We start from the raw sequence: 15,820 nt of genomic DNA on the forward strand, positions 1-15,820 counted from the left end.
AAGGGCAACTTCTAGCTGGTCAGTATGGCTGCTCATGTTTACATTAAAGGTCGTAGCCTTTGTAAGGAGTGTAAGAACCTGTTTTGGAGCATGATTTAAAGATTTGTCAATTAAAGTAATTTACTGTTTCAGGGAAGTCTTGTCATGTCTCTTTCATTACATTCCAAAAAGTCTGCTTTGGTCACTGATAGTAACAAGATCTATAACTGCCTATTAAAGTAATGTTAAAGTAGTTGATTGCATGTTCGGACGTTCTTATCAAAACATTTGACCTCCTACATATTCCATGTGGAAAGGAAATTGAGGAGTATCTTCTCTAAATCTCTTTTAGAAACCTGGGGTAATGGAAAAACTAGTAAAAGAGTGAGAAATGCACATAGCCTTAAGCTTTTTAAGGGCAACTGAACTGGAGAAACTTCTGAATACTAATGGTTCTATCTTGTAAGAAAAAGTAAATTTGCTACATTGACATCAAGAATTTAGTACCAAAGCTTAGAGAGAATACTGACACAACCTTGAATGTTGTATTTTGCAAATAGAACATTTTTTTTCCCACGACCATAACCTGATCTTGTCTAATGTCTCTGCTGATACATATTTTTTCCTAAGTAAGGCTGTAGTTACAAGGACAGTAATTTCCTTAAGTGAATAGATTAAACATATATGTAAAAGACCATAAATAATTCCTGGAGTTAATTTCTCTTATCTGTGAGAATTTTAACAAATCTTTAGCTATTTACTAAAAAGAATTGTTGTTTGTATAATCTTTTATCATTCACGAGTTGGTTGATTTCTGAGAACTTTGTGTACAGTTAGCCTAATGAAGAGAGAAGCATCTGTCACCTTAATGACTTAAAACATAAATAATGCTTGTGCTTTGGGGAGCACAGTGGGGAATGACATGGACTTTGAGGACAGTGGTTCAGAAAAGCAGAAGATGATGAACATTTCYGCTGTGCTGTCAGACCAGGTCATTTCAGTGCTTCTCAAGTTTTTACTACAATTTAGAAGGTGTTTGGAAGCATTTTTCTGGTAGAGAGACTGTAAACAACTTTGTGAATTGCTGGAATAGCTGTGCGTGAAAAAGACATTTTAAGGAAAAGAGTAGAATTACCCTAGATTAATTTTAGGATCTGTATGTTTAAGAAACTGTAGCAGAAAAGCAGAAAAGAAATTTTGCTTTGAGCTGTGTTACTGTGATTTAACTGATAGGTTTTTTTTTAATTGTTTTTAAGTGTAATGAGTTTATATTTTTTCTCCACTAGAAAAATACTACTTTTCAGAGATATTTGGGGTCTTTTTATGTTATAGGTGATCATAGATATGAGATCTTCAAAAGGAGAGTCTTACAAGGAAAATCAGTCCCTCATTATGCAGCAATTGAACCGAGTGGAGATGGTTTAATGATTCTTTCCTACAAACCATTCAAATTTATGCAAGATGAGGAAGACAAAATAGAAGAAAATACTGATGAAAAAATAACAAATGAAAAGAAAGGTAAAACTTATCTGGTAGATTATGATGGACTACTCTGTTTCAACTAAATCAATAGTTCATCAGTTTAGCCTCAGTTAAGAAACTTCAGTAGTGAGTGTTTGTCTTAACTACACACTTTCTAGAGAGGGGACAGAGAAAAAAAAAAAAAAGAAATGGCAGGTTGGGGTCTCTAATGTCTTTGTTCTTTCTTGGAATCTMTTATGCATAAACCTAAATGAGAGGGTTTTTTTAGATAGGAGATGCAAACATATATGTTGTGTGAGGATAAAGGACATCTTGCAACAAAACTGAAGGTAGAAGGTGAGCTGCTAAGAGAGCAAGCTCTGCTACCTAAACTTTATCATCTAGCTTAAGTTCTTCATCTTCCTAAAACTTGAATTTGAAGTCATCTTATGACATTTGGCTGTCAAGATTTTTAGGTATCTTTTAACAAGTGTGACTAAATGGTAAAATTTCATAGGAATCAAACAGCACAGTCTCTATAGTACTGCCAATTTTCTTTTTCTAGTTATGCTRAAATTAGAATTAAACTAGACTATCATACAGAAGCTAAAAGTAGCACTTCCAACATCTGGTTATTGAGTGTTTTTTCTTTTCTTTTTTTTTTCTCTTATCCTCTGTATTGTTTGTGTTCAGTCCTCTTCCTCTGAATATTTAATAGAGGAAGTAAAATGCCATTGTGGTCATTTTGTTCTTACTGTCCTCTACTATGAGATGTGAAGAGAGTTAACAGGATGTAGTCATAATCCTGGCAGGAAAGACTATGCAGGACGGTGTGGAGTCCATCTGTGCCTGTGGAATGCACATGTAGCATATGTTGTAAGCAACAGATACTGTAAATTATTTCCAGATTTTCAGAATGACAATTTGGAACATGCGAAACCTTTGTAATTCTCTAAGGGTGCATAAGAATCATTAACACTTTAGTATATTTAAATATGTTTACTACCACTTTCATAATGTCACAGTAATTTTGGAGTAATATTTAGTATGTATTGTGTAGCTCTATTTGCATATTTGTGTGTGGAAATKAGTATCCCTTGTATGGACAACTTTCCATAGAGGGATATAGGTGCATATAGGGATACAGGTACATATAGGCTGAACAACTAAGAAATTTTGTTTGCAAAAAAGTTGTTTCTCCGTTATATGGTCCAGATAATTTTTATGCAAATTGTTCAGAGTTAATTTCTATTCTTCATGAACTTACCCATACCTCCCAGGAAARGGTTTTGTAATCTGCTTTTCGTGTCTTCTGTATGTTTCCAACTGTAGACCCTCTCTATTACTGGCAACAGACTGAAGATGACTTGACAGTAACAGTTCCCRTTCCTCAAGATATCACTAAGGATGACGTAAAAGTACGTTTTTCCCCTGATAATATATATGTTACGCTGAAAGACCAGCCTCCTTTGATGGAAGGAAAACTCTATTCATCTGTGGACCATGAAAGCTGCACGTGGATAATTGGAGAGAACAAAAGGTGTTGTATATGATTTTCACTTTACTGCTAAWAAGAATTGAGCATGAAAATAGAAGATCACTGGATCTTTTGACTTTTGACTGCTYTGGGAATGTACTCCCTTAGTGTCTGACCCTACATTGCCTCGTAAGGAGAAGGCTAAGAGGAACAGCAGTCATGTTTAGCAATATTGCCTTTTTAGCTAATGGTATAAAAAATCTGCTTTTACTTTTACTTCCTTAAGAGCAGTGCAACCAGCTCTTAAATCAACATWAATAGTTGTGGGTTTTTTTGATTGTTTGTTACAGTATTAAATTTCTAGAGTTTTTGTTTGTTTGTTTTTAATAGAGGCCGTATTGGGGCTACAAGTTGAAAAGTCAGCCTTGAGGATGGAGAATTTCTAGAAATGCACAGAAGCTTTGACTTTCTACTTGTTTTATTTWAAAAAAAATCAGAACATTATTCTACCTTTAGTGGTTCAAACTAGGAGAAGTTGAGCAATTATTGGCAATAATAATGAGAAGATAAGACAAACTGAAAGAGGGGCATGGGCAGAAGGGTATAAAACAAAAGACAAATAATTGTCTAGTCCTTTTAGGGTTAGTTCTGTTCTAGAAGATGAAAGRCGGGAGGGAAGAAATGTTACCTACGTCTTAATTTAAGGAAAAGCACCTTCCCTCCCCCACCACCCCCCTYTTTTTAATGGTATATAAGAGTATCTCATGGGGAAACCAGATGCTGCTGTGAGGCAGGTACATGCAGTTTTCACTCATTGTTGATTTTTATGAACTTTCATTTTCCAATGAAGCAGACACCTCTACAGAAATACATGACAGTGCCATGTGACTAAGCCTTGATATTCTCTTCCCCACAGACCTATTTGCAACCAAAATAAGACTGTGCCTGGAGTGATCTGCTCCTGTTATGTGTAGTTCTGTGGCATGAAACYTTAGTTAGAGACTGGAAGCACATTGAGCTTTGTGTAGATGCAGAACCATCAACTGAGTCTTGAACCAAAGCTAATTCGGACAGAACATGGTGGGGGAAAGATGGAAGCTGATGGGGGAATCACAATGAAATGAGACAAAATGTAAAACTTATGGAAGTTTCATTGCTCAGGTGTGATTCATAACTGAGTTTGTCTTGGGTCTTCTCTAAGAAAAGCAGTTAAGTGTGCCAAGGTGTTATCCGTATCTGCACGCTTACTGCTTTTCCTCTCTTTGAAGGTAAAGTAATGAGGCACTATTTATTGAAACAAGCAGCTTTGGTTAATTGATTGCTTAAAGATTAATTTCCCAGATATAGTATCATCATGTGAAACAACTAAGAAGAGAGGAGTTGTTGCTGTAATAGAAATAGAGGTGTTCTTCTGCAGAATAACTTTAAATGTAGGTTATACCAGTACATTAAAATACAACTTTTGAGTTGTTGGGTGTTAACTATCCCTCTGACAAGTAACTCATTGTTTCGGGCTAATTACCAAGTGGATAATGTGGCATGACTCTTAGCTTTCCATTTTAATGAAAAAGGTATGATCCATAAATAATAGGTCCATTTAATTACACATTAATTATACATTTAAATGTRTAATTATAAGTTGCAGTTAGTTCTTATTGTTAGTACTGCAGTACGATTTAAAMTCTGTTGAGCAAAAATCTAAAACATACTACAAATATCTTTTAAAATTTATGCTACTTCTGATGTCAATTGAACTAGTTTATAAATGAAATGAGTTCAGCAAATACTTTTTGCTTTGATACAGTAGTAAATAAATTAGACYGTTTTCCCTACTCTCAATATTGATKCTATAGACCTTGCTAAAAGTGCATTTAATGAATGCACTCCCACTACATGTTCCACACATATGTAGGTCTAATGCAGTTACTACCAGAAATTGATGTGTTGATGCATCAGATTACAATTATCTTTCCTCCACTTTTTTTAATGGATATTATTTCTATATTTTCTATTTTTGTATATTACCTGTACTTGGTTAACTACTTCAGTTGAAATRCCATTTGTATTGAATACAATGAGTATTCTAACGTGAATACGTTTTTGTTGTGTAGACTTTTAGAAATCCCTTGTACTTGATCTGATTTTGTTTGGAATGTTTTCCTTTACAGCAGTTTTATTTTGTAAATTTAATCTTAATRTTGCATACTTTTCATAAATAATTTGGGTTGGAGAGAAGTTCCAATCTACCTTTAGAGCTTTTGACTGTCGTTTGGAAAAATGGTACAAGGTTTTCATTTACTTCTCTTTGCATTTTAGCTTGGAAATTTCTCTAAYTAAGAAAAGTGAGGGACCCCAGTGGCCAGAATTAATAGTTGGTGACACAAGAGGAGAATTGATTATTGACCCTTCTCAACGCGCTGCAATGGCCGAAAGCCTGATGCATCTTACCTCTGAAGTCATGGTAAGAAGTCGAAATTAAAACATTCAAACTTTTTCCAGATTTGATTGTTATCTTTTCTTGATATTCTGACACCCTCTTCTGTCACCTTCTTGTGTCTTTCTGACACAACGTCGCTCCTAAGTTTCCTAGGTAAAATTTAAGAAACCTTGATGATGAACTTTCTGACATTTTGCTTTTCCTGAGGGGCTTTGTTTAACAAAAATATATGCTATTTTTAACTGCTGCTTGTTTGATACTTCCCTTTTATTTTAATTAGAAAGTGCATCTCATCTAAAATCTTGTGAAGTGGGACTCCCTATGGATTTTGATTTATTAACTTTGAATTATTACTCTTTGAATGAGGCTGAAAGAAGTGCTGTTGAAATAAATTCTGCCTACTGATTAAATTGATTCCTTCCCAGCCCCAGTCTGTAGCCCAGATAATGTAGTGCAGTTTCATTAATAACTTTGAATTTGCCTTTCTGGGGTACGTTTACAATTCAAATACTCATTTATCCTCTCCTTCTCTGCGCTAATTTTCAAGTTTTGGTGCAGTTAATAGGCATCTAAATAAACCTACACCTTGGTAAGTGTTAATTTAAGTAAATGTTAATGTTTCAGAGTAGTAAAATAATTATCTACATGTGTATAATAGAAGCATGGATGATGGAAGATTTATGTTTGTTTATAGATTAGTATTGGAATATCTCTATCAATATTAATAAACTTAAATTTTTAATGAGGGGAATTTTTAATCTGTGTATTGATAAATGAGTAACTTATCTCTTGAGAAATGTTTTTTTTAAATGAGAGAAATGAAAAAAACATAAACTAGCTGTAATTTTAGTGTTTCACTTTACGGCTAGATTAATGTCACTGTCCAGAMAATAATTTTCAAATAATTTAAAAATATTATGTAAATGTAGGTTTTTTTGTTACTTAAAATGGCTTATCTTGAAGTGCATTCTATAATAGAAACAAATTCAAGTGCCCCAACCAAAATTCTTTTCTAACATGTATTAAATACTCATATTTGTGTTAATGAGTTAAGCGGGTTTTCATGCAGTTTTCATTCAAGTTTTGTCTTGTGTTTCCTTTAGTTTGTGGACTGAAAAAAMCCTTTTTTTCCTTGTTTTGAGGGCATTGGAAACTGTGCCAACATTATTAATTTTACCTGATTGTCAGTAAAGATAAAAGGATGAATGTATTTAGAACTACTTATACAGTGAATGACYCTATTTTTTTCCTAGCATTTCCCATGGTAATCTGTGAAGAAACTTATATCAATTTACTTGACCTGTGTATGCTTTGAAGATTATCTGCACTTTCTACTCATAAAAGGGAATCTGTTGTTCACATCCTACTGGGTTACGTTCCTTTCCTTAACTGAAATGGAGTTTTATTGTCCTTAGCACTCATGCTGTCCTTCGCAAGAGAAATGGTTGTATTCATTTGAGATAAGCACATAGTAATTTTGATCTGTATGTATAAAAGAATGTGCTGTTGATTACACTGTGACTCTTGTTCTGTTAACCTTTGTTTTTCTGTAATAAAAAAAGTTAATACGTATATTTTGAGCAGTTTGGATTTTCGGTGTATTTTATTGTCTTTTTGTTTCAGAATTCAAACCCAGACAAAGAAAAACCACCTTGTAATGCACAAGAATTAGAGGAATGTGATGCTTTTCTGGAAGACAGTGCAAGTTTGTGCAGATTTGATGGTGATACCTTGAAAATTACTCACATAGTAAGTGCTGCAAAACATTACAAAAGTATGCTAAAATATTTTTTTCAGATATGAAGGTGGAATTATTTTATCAGAACAAAAATATGTCCAAATTATTGAAAGCATGTAATTTTTTTCTGTAATGTAAGAATTGCCATCACAGTATAAATTATGGCTAAGRCCATGGGGGTCCAGGAAGAACTTAACAGATCCTATTGTCAGCAATTGTCTTCACAGCTGGTGTTGACAACAGGATTTTGGTTTCTATGACTGTGCAACCCTCTTCAAGGACTAACAGCTGTTTGGAACAGCTGGAATCCACCTGCAGGTGACCTGAACCTGTGAGAAGTGGCAAAGACAGCAAGTGGTTGTGCTGCTGTTGGGGGTACTTGGGCAGACTGGAGGAACAGGCAAAGAAGGATGGTCTCYAGCATCTTCTAGATGCTTCCACATCTTTGCAGAGAAAGACCTCGGTGTCCTGGTGGTAAAGAAGTCAAGCATGAGCTCAGTGTGGTGGCCAAAGAGATGCAGGGCTGCATGAGGCAGAGCATTACGAGTGAGTCCAGGGCTCAGCTCTGCAGAGTAGAAGAGTCTGTGAARACAACAGAAATGTTTTATCTGAAAGAGAAGTTGAACTGAGCGTGATTCTGAACTAGAGCAGAGTGAGAACGGATTCACCAGAAGTACTAAGCTAAGATGAAGTGAAATCTCAAAATTTATTCCCACAATTGAAGAGATTTAGTTAATCATTTTAAACTCATTTGGTTAAGTGAGAAAACTTCTCATCTTAAAATATTTTGACAATTTTAGAATTTAATTTTTTCAAAAGSATTTTTTTTACCTCACATTATACTAATTTTTAATAAGAATTTCATTTAAATTTAAGACTGTAATCTTAACGTAGAATCTAAGGGTTATTTAGTTGGAATGAAATAATTTGTAGCGTCACCTTCGATGCGTTTTTCCCCACAAGAGAAATTTCTTTCTTGATTTCATTTTCTGTTTATTATAAAAGTAATCTTATTTCTAGTCATTGAAAATGTACATCAGTTTGGAAGACGGATAAAATTGTTGGCCTTTGTCATTTAATCAGTCCTAGTCAAATGTAATTGCTTTTTTAATCTCAGAATTCTTATGAGTTATTTGTTGGAGCCCATATTTTAGGTGTAAAAAGCCCAAATATAACTAGAAGGAAAAATACCTCTTTCAGTGTAGCAGTTCAGGAGWGGATATCTTTCATATATCTTTCATTTTTGTCATTGAACTTAAGATACGCTTAGAAGAGTGTTGGTGATCATTCATTCTTCTTTGTCATCCCAAAGTGGTTATTTACCATCAGGGCTGAGCTCACGCAAGATCAGAATGAACTGGGTACATATTTACCATATAGGTGTTTGTATCTACTATGTTTATCAGTGCTCAAACAGGTACAGAATACAAGTTTCAGAACAAGTTTCAGCATAGACATTTTATGTTGCTTCGTTGAAGTGTCTTTCAGGAGCATCTTTGTTATTTATTGGACAAGGTCTTTTGTTACTAATGTTGGAGATGCTGTGTGCCTGTATCTTCGAGGAAGTAAAACGGATTTTGTTTTAATTCAACAAAGAACCATCTCTAACTTAGGAGTAAGTTGACTTTGAAAAAGATAAGAATATGCCCATACTGACAGAGGGAATAGTTTTAAAAGCTAGTGAGTTTCATCAAGAAAGTCTTCAGTCTTGTGGATACCGTATGATAGCTAAGATTTATCAAAAGATAAAATGTATCATAAGTCCTTAAAACTTTCTAAAACCTGCACGGAGGTCATGAAAAAGATTCAGCCCTCCTGATCGGTGACACAGAGTGAAGAGACAAGAAGACCTCCACCACCAGAAGTCAAAAGAAGAGGTTCACATTGAGTATAAGAGGACTTTCATACCGTGATTGTAATGTGGAATGGGTTGCTTAGCAAGATTGTGCAGTCTCCACCCTCAGGCATTGTCTAACCTTGTGCTGGCAGCTTTGTCTAGCGTATYGGGTTCTCTAGGAGGTACTGCAGTCTAGGGATGTAAAGAACTCTTAAATAAAGTGACTGGAATTAAAATAAGTCAAAAGTTTGGAAGGAGAATTACTTTAGGCTGGGAATTTTAATTTGTGTATAAACTATTTTAAGCAGAGAGGTGGAACTGGACAGTTCCCTAAAGCACCTTCCAATCTCAGTCTAGACTCTGATTCTGTTCTTTTTGTTTGGTTGATTTGGTGGTTTGTTGTTTGGAGCGTTTCATGAGCGTTTCAGTGTGGTCCCCCCCACACACACACTATACAGCAATACATTTTTATGTTGATWTAGTTATTCTTTTCAAATTGTTTTTCTGCTGATTTCCAGCATCTAGTCCTGTATTGTAAAAATCACAATAAAGCAGGATGTCGTGTAAGAGAAGTACAAGCTTACTCCCCTTCTGAGGTTGTTTCACCCTTGTTGTGCCTCTGTACCTGCTCCTCGGAGGCGTCTGCTCCGCTTGTCTCCGTCAGTCCCCCTCTCCAGATGATTTTCCACCTTTGGCAAACGTTGCAGAGTTTGAGACTAGGATTTTCCACTTGCACTCCGAGTTTTGCTCTGAACACTGTACACAGCACAGTAGCTTCCTCCTGCTTCCTGATTTATTTTCTGTAAGGCACCATATTCATGGAGTTCTTGACATCATCTTTGCTTTTGCTTTAGCTTTAGCTAAAGGGTTGCTTTAGCTCTTATTTGCTTGAAAATTTGTAATGCTCCTTTCTTGATTGCAGCTGGCCTAATGGGAGGATTGCATCCCTGCTTCCACAGCCATTGCTGCGAGTGARGAGCGTCTCTGCCTCTTGAACAGCAGCACAGGAAACACTAGTAATGAAGCTCTTTGGAGTTGAGGCATTAGACTTAATCATCTGAAATAATTTTCTTTGCCACAGACCGTATAACCTCAAGTAAATAAATCCCTGGGTCTCAAAAACTGTTTCTGTCCACTGGGCATCATATTGAGATTAAATGAAGGTCTTCAAGAGCAGACCCCATCCTTTTACATTTGTGCAGCCATAGCCTATCAAAAGAGTGCCGAGACAATTGTTTGAGACTTACTAGTCCATAAGTGTCAATGTCTGAAATCCACATGGAGAAGTTGTACTTAGCTGTTGAACAGTGTGAAATGGCATAATGTATTCTGATACTTTATCAGCAAATATTAAGCAACTGGAAAAAGAAGTTCCAGTTTTGATGACGTGATAGATTCTATATATTTTCAATCAGTATTTTCTGTTTCTTTGTTTTCAGATTAATCTTGGAAGCAACCAGTACCTTTTCTCAGTCATTGTGGATCCCAAAGAAATGCCCTGCTTCTGCCTGAGACACGATGTTGATGCTCTTCTCTGGCAGCCCCGCTCTGACCAGCCGGAGAACATGTGGGAGCACATTGCAACTTTTAATGCTTTGGGTATGAGATTAACGTCTGCATCACAGCTCTCTGCCTGAGACTTTACTGCTCAAGTGCTTTTAGTGTGGCTTCTGTTGGTACTCTGTTTAATTAAATTTGAGTTGAAGGGTACTATAATTCAGATAACAGAATGCTAGCTTAATTTTTAGAAATATTAGAACTTGAGAGATAGGGAATGTTTATGCCTGGAGAGGAAGATAAGCCTTTTGGGAAAACATACAGGATGCAAGCCCAGTCTTGCACAGTTGTTTGTTTGTTTGTTTGTTTTAATTATTTTCAAAAAAAAAAAAAGAAAAAAGGAAAATTTCTGAGATGAAGCTACTTGACATTTTTTATAAGAGCACAACTAATACCTGAATGTTTGCACAGAAGTTATCAATAAAACAGTTGCAGTTTACTGTTGACAGCTCTAGGTCATCAGTAAGGCTTATGATAAGGTATTTTAATAGGTGACATCTGGAGTTTTCTTACCTCATTTACCTGGTGACAAGCTTGAAAATTGGGAATGATTGTTCAGTGTCTCTTCTGTTATAAGAACTAGGGGGTATGAGATGATCCTAGTAAAAAGTTGGTTGAAGATAAACTAAAATAGATTTTTCATATACGTGTTTTAAGCTATGGAACCTTCTGCCACAAAACTTTGTGGACAGGAAAATGGATTAAAAAAAAAAAAAGGAAAAATAAGAGCATAATGATCCCACCTCTGTCTAAAGAAGTTACTGTTCCTAATGGTAACTGTACTTTGCTGGTCTTAATTAGACTGGCAAAAAGATAGAAGATATGACTGTGAAAAGCACTTGGTTATTGGTCCATTCCTGTACTTCGGCCTGGGACTTTCTTTTTTGGACCCATCTTTAGTATTTCCAATGGAGTGGTAATTTATTGCCTCCCCCAAATGAAATTGTTTGACCTCACTGATATCAATTAATCTGCATCCAAAATTAAAAGGGAACTTATTAGCTATTTAAAGAGCTTGCAGAGGTTACTGTAATACATGTAGAAATACTCTGTCAGGGTATATACGTATGCATTAAAAACACCAGTTAGGAAGGTATACAGTAGTGTTTGTGTATTGGTGTTCTGTTGCCTAAAGTATAATCCCCCCAACTATTGGCTTATTTAAATGGCAGTACATATCTCCTTAACATCTATTTCTTTCTTTTTCTACCAAATTGTTATTATTTTGAAGCTAAGCTTGCTTTGACAGAGTGGTTGGACAAGCTACTGAAAATGTTGCATTGCTCCTCTCTTCTTTCTCTGCATCTTCTTGGGTTCTGCAGGTTATGTGCAAGCCTCAAAGCAAGACAAGAAGTTCATGGCTTGTGCCCCAAATTMCTCCTACGCTGCTCTCTGCGAGTGCCTGCGTCGGGTCTTCATCTACCGCCAGCCAACCCCGCTGCCCACGGTCCTCTACAACAGGAAGGAGGGCAGGCAGGTGGGGCAGGTAGCCAAGCAGCTGGTGGCGACCCTGGAAGCCAGCGATCCCATCTTAGGCTTTCAGGCTACCAATGAGAGGTTATTTGTGCTCACCACAAAAACCTTGTTTTTAATAAAGGTAAACACTGAAAATTAATTATTTAGTATATGCTGTTGTAGTTTGTGTTCGCAAGGGTAGAAGAACTAAGTAGGTAAAATGATCTGAGGAGTTCATGCTGAAGCTTAAAAGGAAGTGGAACATTTTACAGGGGAATCAATTTTTTTCTCTAGAAGGCTTTTCAACTTTGCTGCCACTGAGCTGAGCCTTTGGGGTTCTTCAGAGACCAAAAAAAGTTTCTTTGCTATCAGCTTTCCTAAAGCTATTGTTAGAGGCTGATCCTGCATAGGCAAATAAGCTTTATACCTTTTTTATTATTTTTATTTTTTTTATTATKGTGCTTTTTATAATAATTGGACTTGCCACACTTCTGAATGTTGAAAAGTCATTTCTGTTTCTAATTGCCACTGTTCTTCTCTGAAGGAAGTACTCACAGAAGGAAATAAATTGAATTACAAACATATAATGTGCAAAGTAAAATGTATCATAAAGAAAAATTCAAATACAATTGATCAGAGATGAATGTTTCAGTGTTAAAAGATATAGAATGGAATAATATATTTCTTATGCAGATATTAGATTCAAGAGGAATAATTGCATTGTCTATTCAGATTCTTGATTTATTTGATCTGTGATTTACGCTTGCAGTGAAATCTCTATTTTAAGAGACACTGTAATAGCTTTTCATAACACTTTCTTAAAGCAGAAGTAAGAATGAATGTATATCTGGTGATTATACATTGTGCAGTACAGGTCAAGGTCAGTTTTCATCTCAGTTGTCACTTTCATCACAGGTTGTACCTGACTAATTTACAACTCAAAAATGGCTAGTAGAAAACACACCTGTACTTAAACCTGAGATTTGAACTCCTCARGCGCTGCTTCTGCCTTAGATACCCTCACACACATTACTGCTTAGGAGGAGAGTTCAGATTCAATTTCAAATCAAGAGTTCACATTTGCTCCCTTGCTAAGGAAGGGTGCACTGAACATGAGGGTGCCCTGAGGCTTCTGCTAACAAACAGGCGTGCCTGATTTCTTTTAAAAGTTGCATCTGAAGATCATTTCCTGTTTTCAAGTGACAATGTTAATCCAGTTAAACCAAAAAAAAGGATCAGTTGTGACAGTTGCAGAGTTGTTTTGTTTTTTTAGTTTTTGTTTACAGCTCCACAGCAAAGAAACTCTTTGCTTAAGAGTTAACCAGCATATTGTGGGCTACTGGAATACCGCTATGATTTATAGTACCAGGGTACTGAAACAGAGGCAAACACAGTGAGTGGCTTAGTAGCATGTGTCTTTTTTCAAGACTTAAGACTTCATCTGTGGAGAGGAGAAGATCTGTTCATTTTTGTGGACTGCCAGCTTTGTAGCTGTGACTGCTTTGGCTCTCAAGTAAGTTCCTCAGACCTGTATGAGTGCAGTGATTGRACAGGATACTGAGAATTTACAAGGGAGACAACTTGTCAACCAAAACAAAAAARCACTTCAAGTAGTTTGATTTTCTTTTTCCTGACATCAGTACTATACTGTATATCCATTAAAATATTTTCCTTATTCTCACCTACATAAATTAAAACAGACTTGAGCCATAAAACTTCTTCCTTTTTAAAAAGACTGTCTTGAAGTTGAGCTTTTTAAAAAGACTCAAGGAAAGTGTTACTGTTCCATGAGTTTATTGCTTTTAAATTTTCATTATTGAAAAAAATATCAAACAAGGCTGTAGAATTCATGCAGCAGTTCATTGGAAAGATTTTATGCAGTTAATTACTTTGCAACATAAAGTGGGTTGAGTCTTATATGAATATTACTTCATTACCTGAAATTCATCCATAGGGAACACAGAGTGAAGAACAAGTAATAGGTTTTGGGAAGTGGAGGAGGGAAGAGGGAATGAGAGCTTCACAGGGAATGTGCTTTTGTCACCTTGTATCTGTCACAGGCTTCAGGATAAATGAGAATTTCAGCTGTTATTTGTCAAATCCTGCTTGCTGTGGAATAGATACTTAGAGACAGATTTTTCTAATCTTCTGGAAGAGATAAACCGTCAAATAAAACGATCAGCTCTTTGGCGGCGGTGTTACAAGACATAGTGAAGAAAAAAATGCCCAAATTTGGAGGAGTCCCATGTTTGCTCACAGGTGCAACTGAACATGGAGAAAAAGTTGCTCATCAGTGGGCAATGGTGCTGGCATCCACAAAGGATAGGTCAGAATCTGTTTTGTTTTTCCTTTCTCAATGTATTAAGAGTGCTGTATTTAAAAGACTTGTTGCCTTGAGGAAGCTGCGTGCTGTTGTGCAGCAAGCTGCTGTAATTAAATGGCTACAAGCCACGGGGAGACATTTACTGTCATCAGCATTTCCATTTCTGTTTTCACTTAAAATTAAGGCTTATTTGTTTAGCATTTTAATGCAGACTCCATACAAAGAATATGAATTATTATGCAAGTATTTAAAAGGAGTGATTTTCTGAAAATAATAGCCTGACTCTTCTAGGACTCTGCTTCTTGGAATCTTTCATGTTAAGCCACAGTACTTCCTGAGAGGCACCAATCAACTGAGATTCATTTACAGAATTTCTAAGGAACTATTTGGCTGTTATACATTTACATTATTTATTTCAATCATTCTTTTAAAATGTTTTCCCTGGCTAACTGTCTATTTGGAATGTATCATGTATTCTTCTACAAGTTCCAAAGGAATGGAAAAAATGGTAAATCTTATTAATAAAGATTTTTATAATTACTTTAAAGGATTTCTGTTCATTTAAAGCTTCCCATTTAAAACTTCTATCTTTCAGGGGCTATTTAAATAAAAGCAGAAACAAGAAATTCCTATTTTGTGGTAGTAGAAAATATGTGTAATCACGTGTGATCTCTGTGGTAACAAATCAGTGCTCCAGGATTTTCATGTGCTTTTCTGTCCATATCCTTCTSTTTTCCCTTGTTTTTGTTACAGTAGCAGTGCTGGTCTTGGTGGGCAGATATACATCGCTAAATTGAAATAAGAGAGATTTAAAAGTTTGATCCCCTTCTATCAAAAGGAGCGTGGTCTTAACACTGGCAGTCCATGAAATAATTTTTTAAATAACAAACACCATACTTGGGCTATTATGAAGTGTTTCTATAGTTTGTTTTAGGAGTATGTGTTATACATATAATTTGCAACAGCCTTCTGGAAATCTGGTGAGATTTGGGGTTTTTGTTTCCCCATTATGAAATGTATTCGCACATATGCTATGGATAAAGAACAACAGGGTCAAGAGAGGGCTTGTGCAGCTGGGGACTTTGAGGGGAAAGAATCAGATATTAACTAAGCCTTTTCCAGTAATGYCATATGCAAAGTTTAGTGCTATTTTACTTTGAGAACTATCTGCTGAAGGCCTTCCTTTTAAAAATAAAGGATTAAACTGCTTCTGAAATCGTAGTTTATTTTACAGACTTTTACCATGTTACCATAACTGGAGGACATTCATAATATGATGATAGGTGTAATTAACAGGTTCAGATTTAGACCTGCAAATGCAATAATTTTATGAAATATTTTACTCTCAGCATAATGTTCCATGTAATCTGTTTGTTCTGCAATCTCGTTTAACTAGCATTTGCAAGGAATTGCTCAGAACAGTACAAGATACTGGAAATAAATAAATGCGTGTGTGTGTGTATATATATATATATAAACTGTAATGTTACTTTTGTTAGTGTGTGCTATGCTACATATGTGAGTATCTGCTTACTTTTCTTAGTGCCCTGCTTGCA

General features: G+C 35.7%; 1 protein-coding gene across 2 annotated transcripts in view; it reads left to right on the forward strand.

Moving 5' to 3' along the window:
* Positions 1–13,453, forward strand: part of NUDCD1 (NudC domain containing 1) — a 31,472-nt gene extending 18,019 nt beyond the window's left edge. Inside the window, exons 5-10 of one of the 2 annotated variants that reach the window (XM_026054545.1) lie at positions 1,312–1,497; positions 2,773–2,980; positions 5,234–5,378; positions 6,978–7,103; positions 10,369–10,528; positions 11,809–13,453. In XM_026054545.1, coding sequence (XP_025910330.1) covers positions 1,312–1,497; positions 2,773–2,980; positions 5,234–5,378; positions 6,978–7,103; positions 10,369–10,528; positions 11,809–12,101 — 1,118 coding nt within the window. In that variant the 3' untranslated portion in view covers positions 12,102–13,453. The remainder of the gene's footprint in view (positions 1–1,311; positions 1,498–2,772; positions 2,981–5,233; positions 5,379–6,977; positions 7,104–10,368; positions 10,529–11,808) is intronic. The other variant, XM_026054546.1, reaches the window with a different exon arrangement.
* The last annotated feature ends 2,367 nt before the right edge of the window (positions 13,454–15,820 follow it).

This window comes from Nothoprocta perdicaria, unplaced genomic scaffold (genome assembly GCF_003342845.1).
Source record: "Nothoprocta perdicaria isolate Ctin4 unplaced genomic scaffold, notPer1 scaffold_122, whole genome shotgun sequence".
Taxonomy (NCBI): domain Eukaryota; kingdom Metazoa; phylum Chordata; class Aves; order Tinamiformes; family Tinamidae; genus Nothoprocta; species Nothoprocta perdicaria.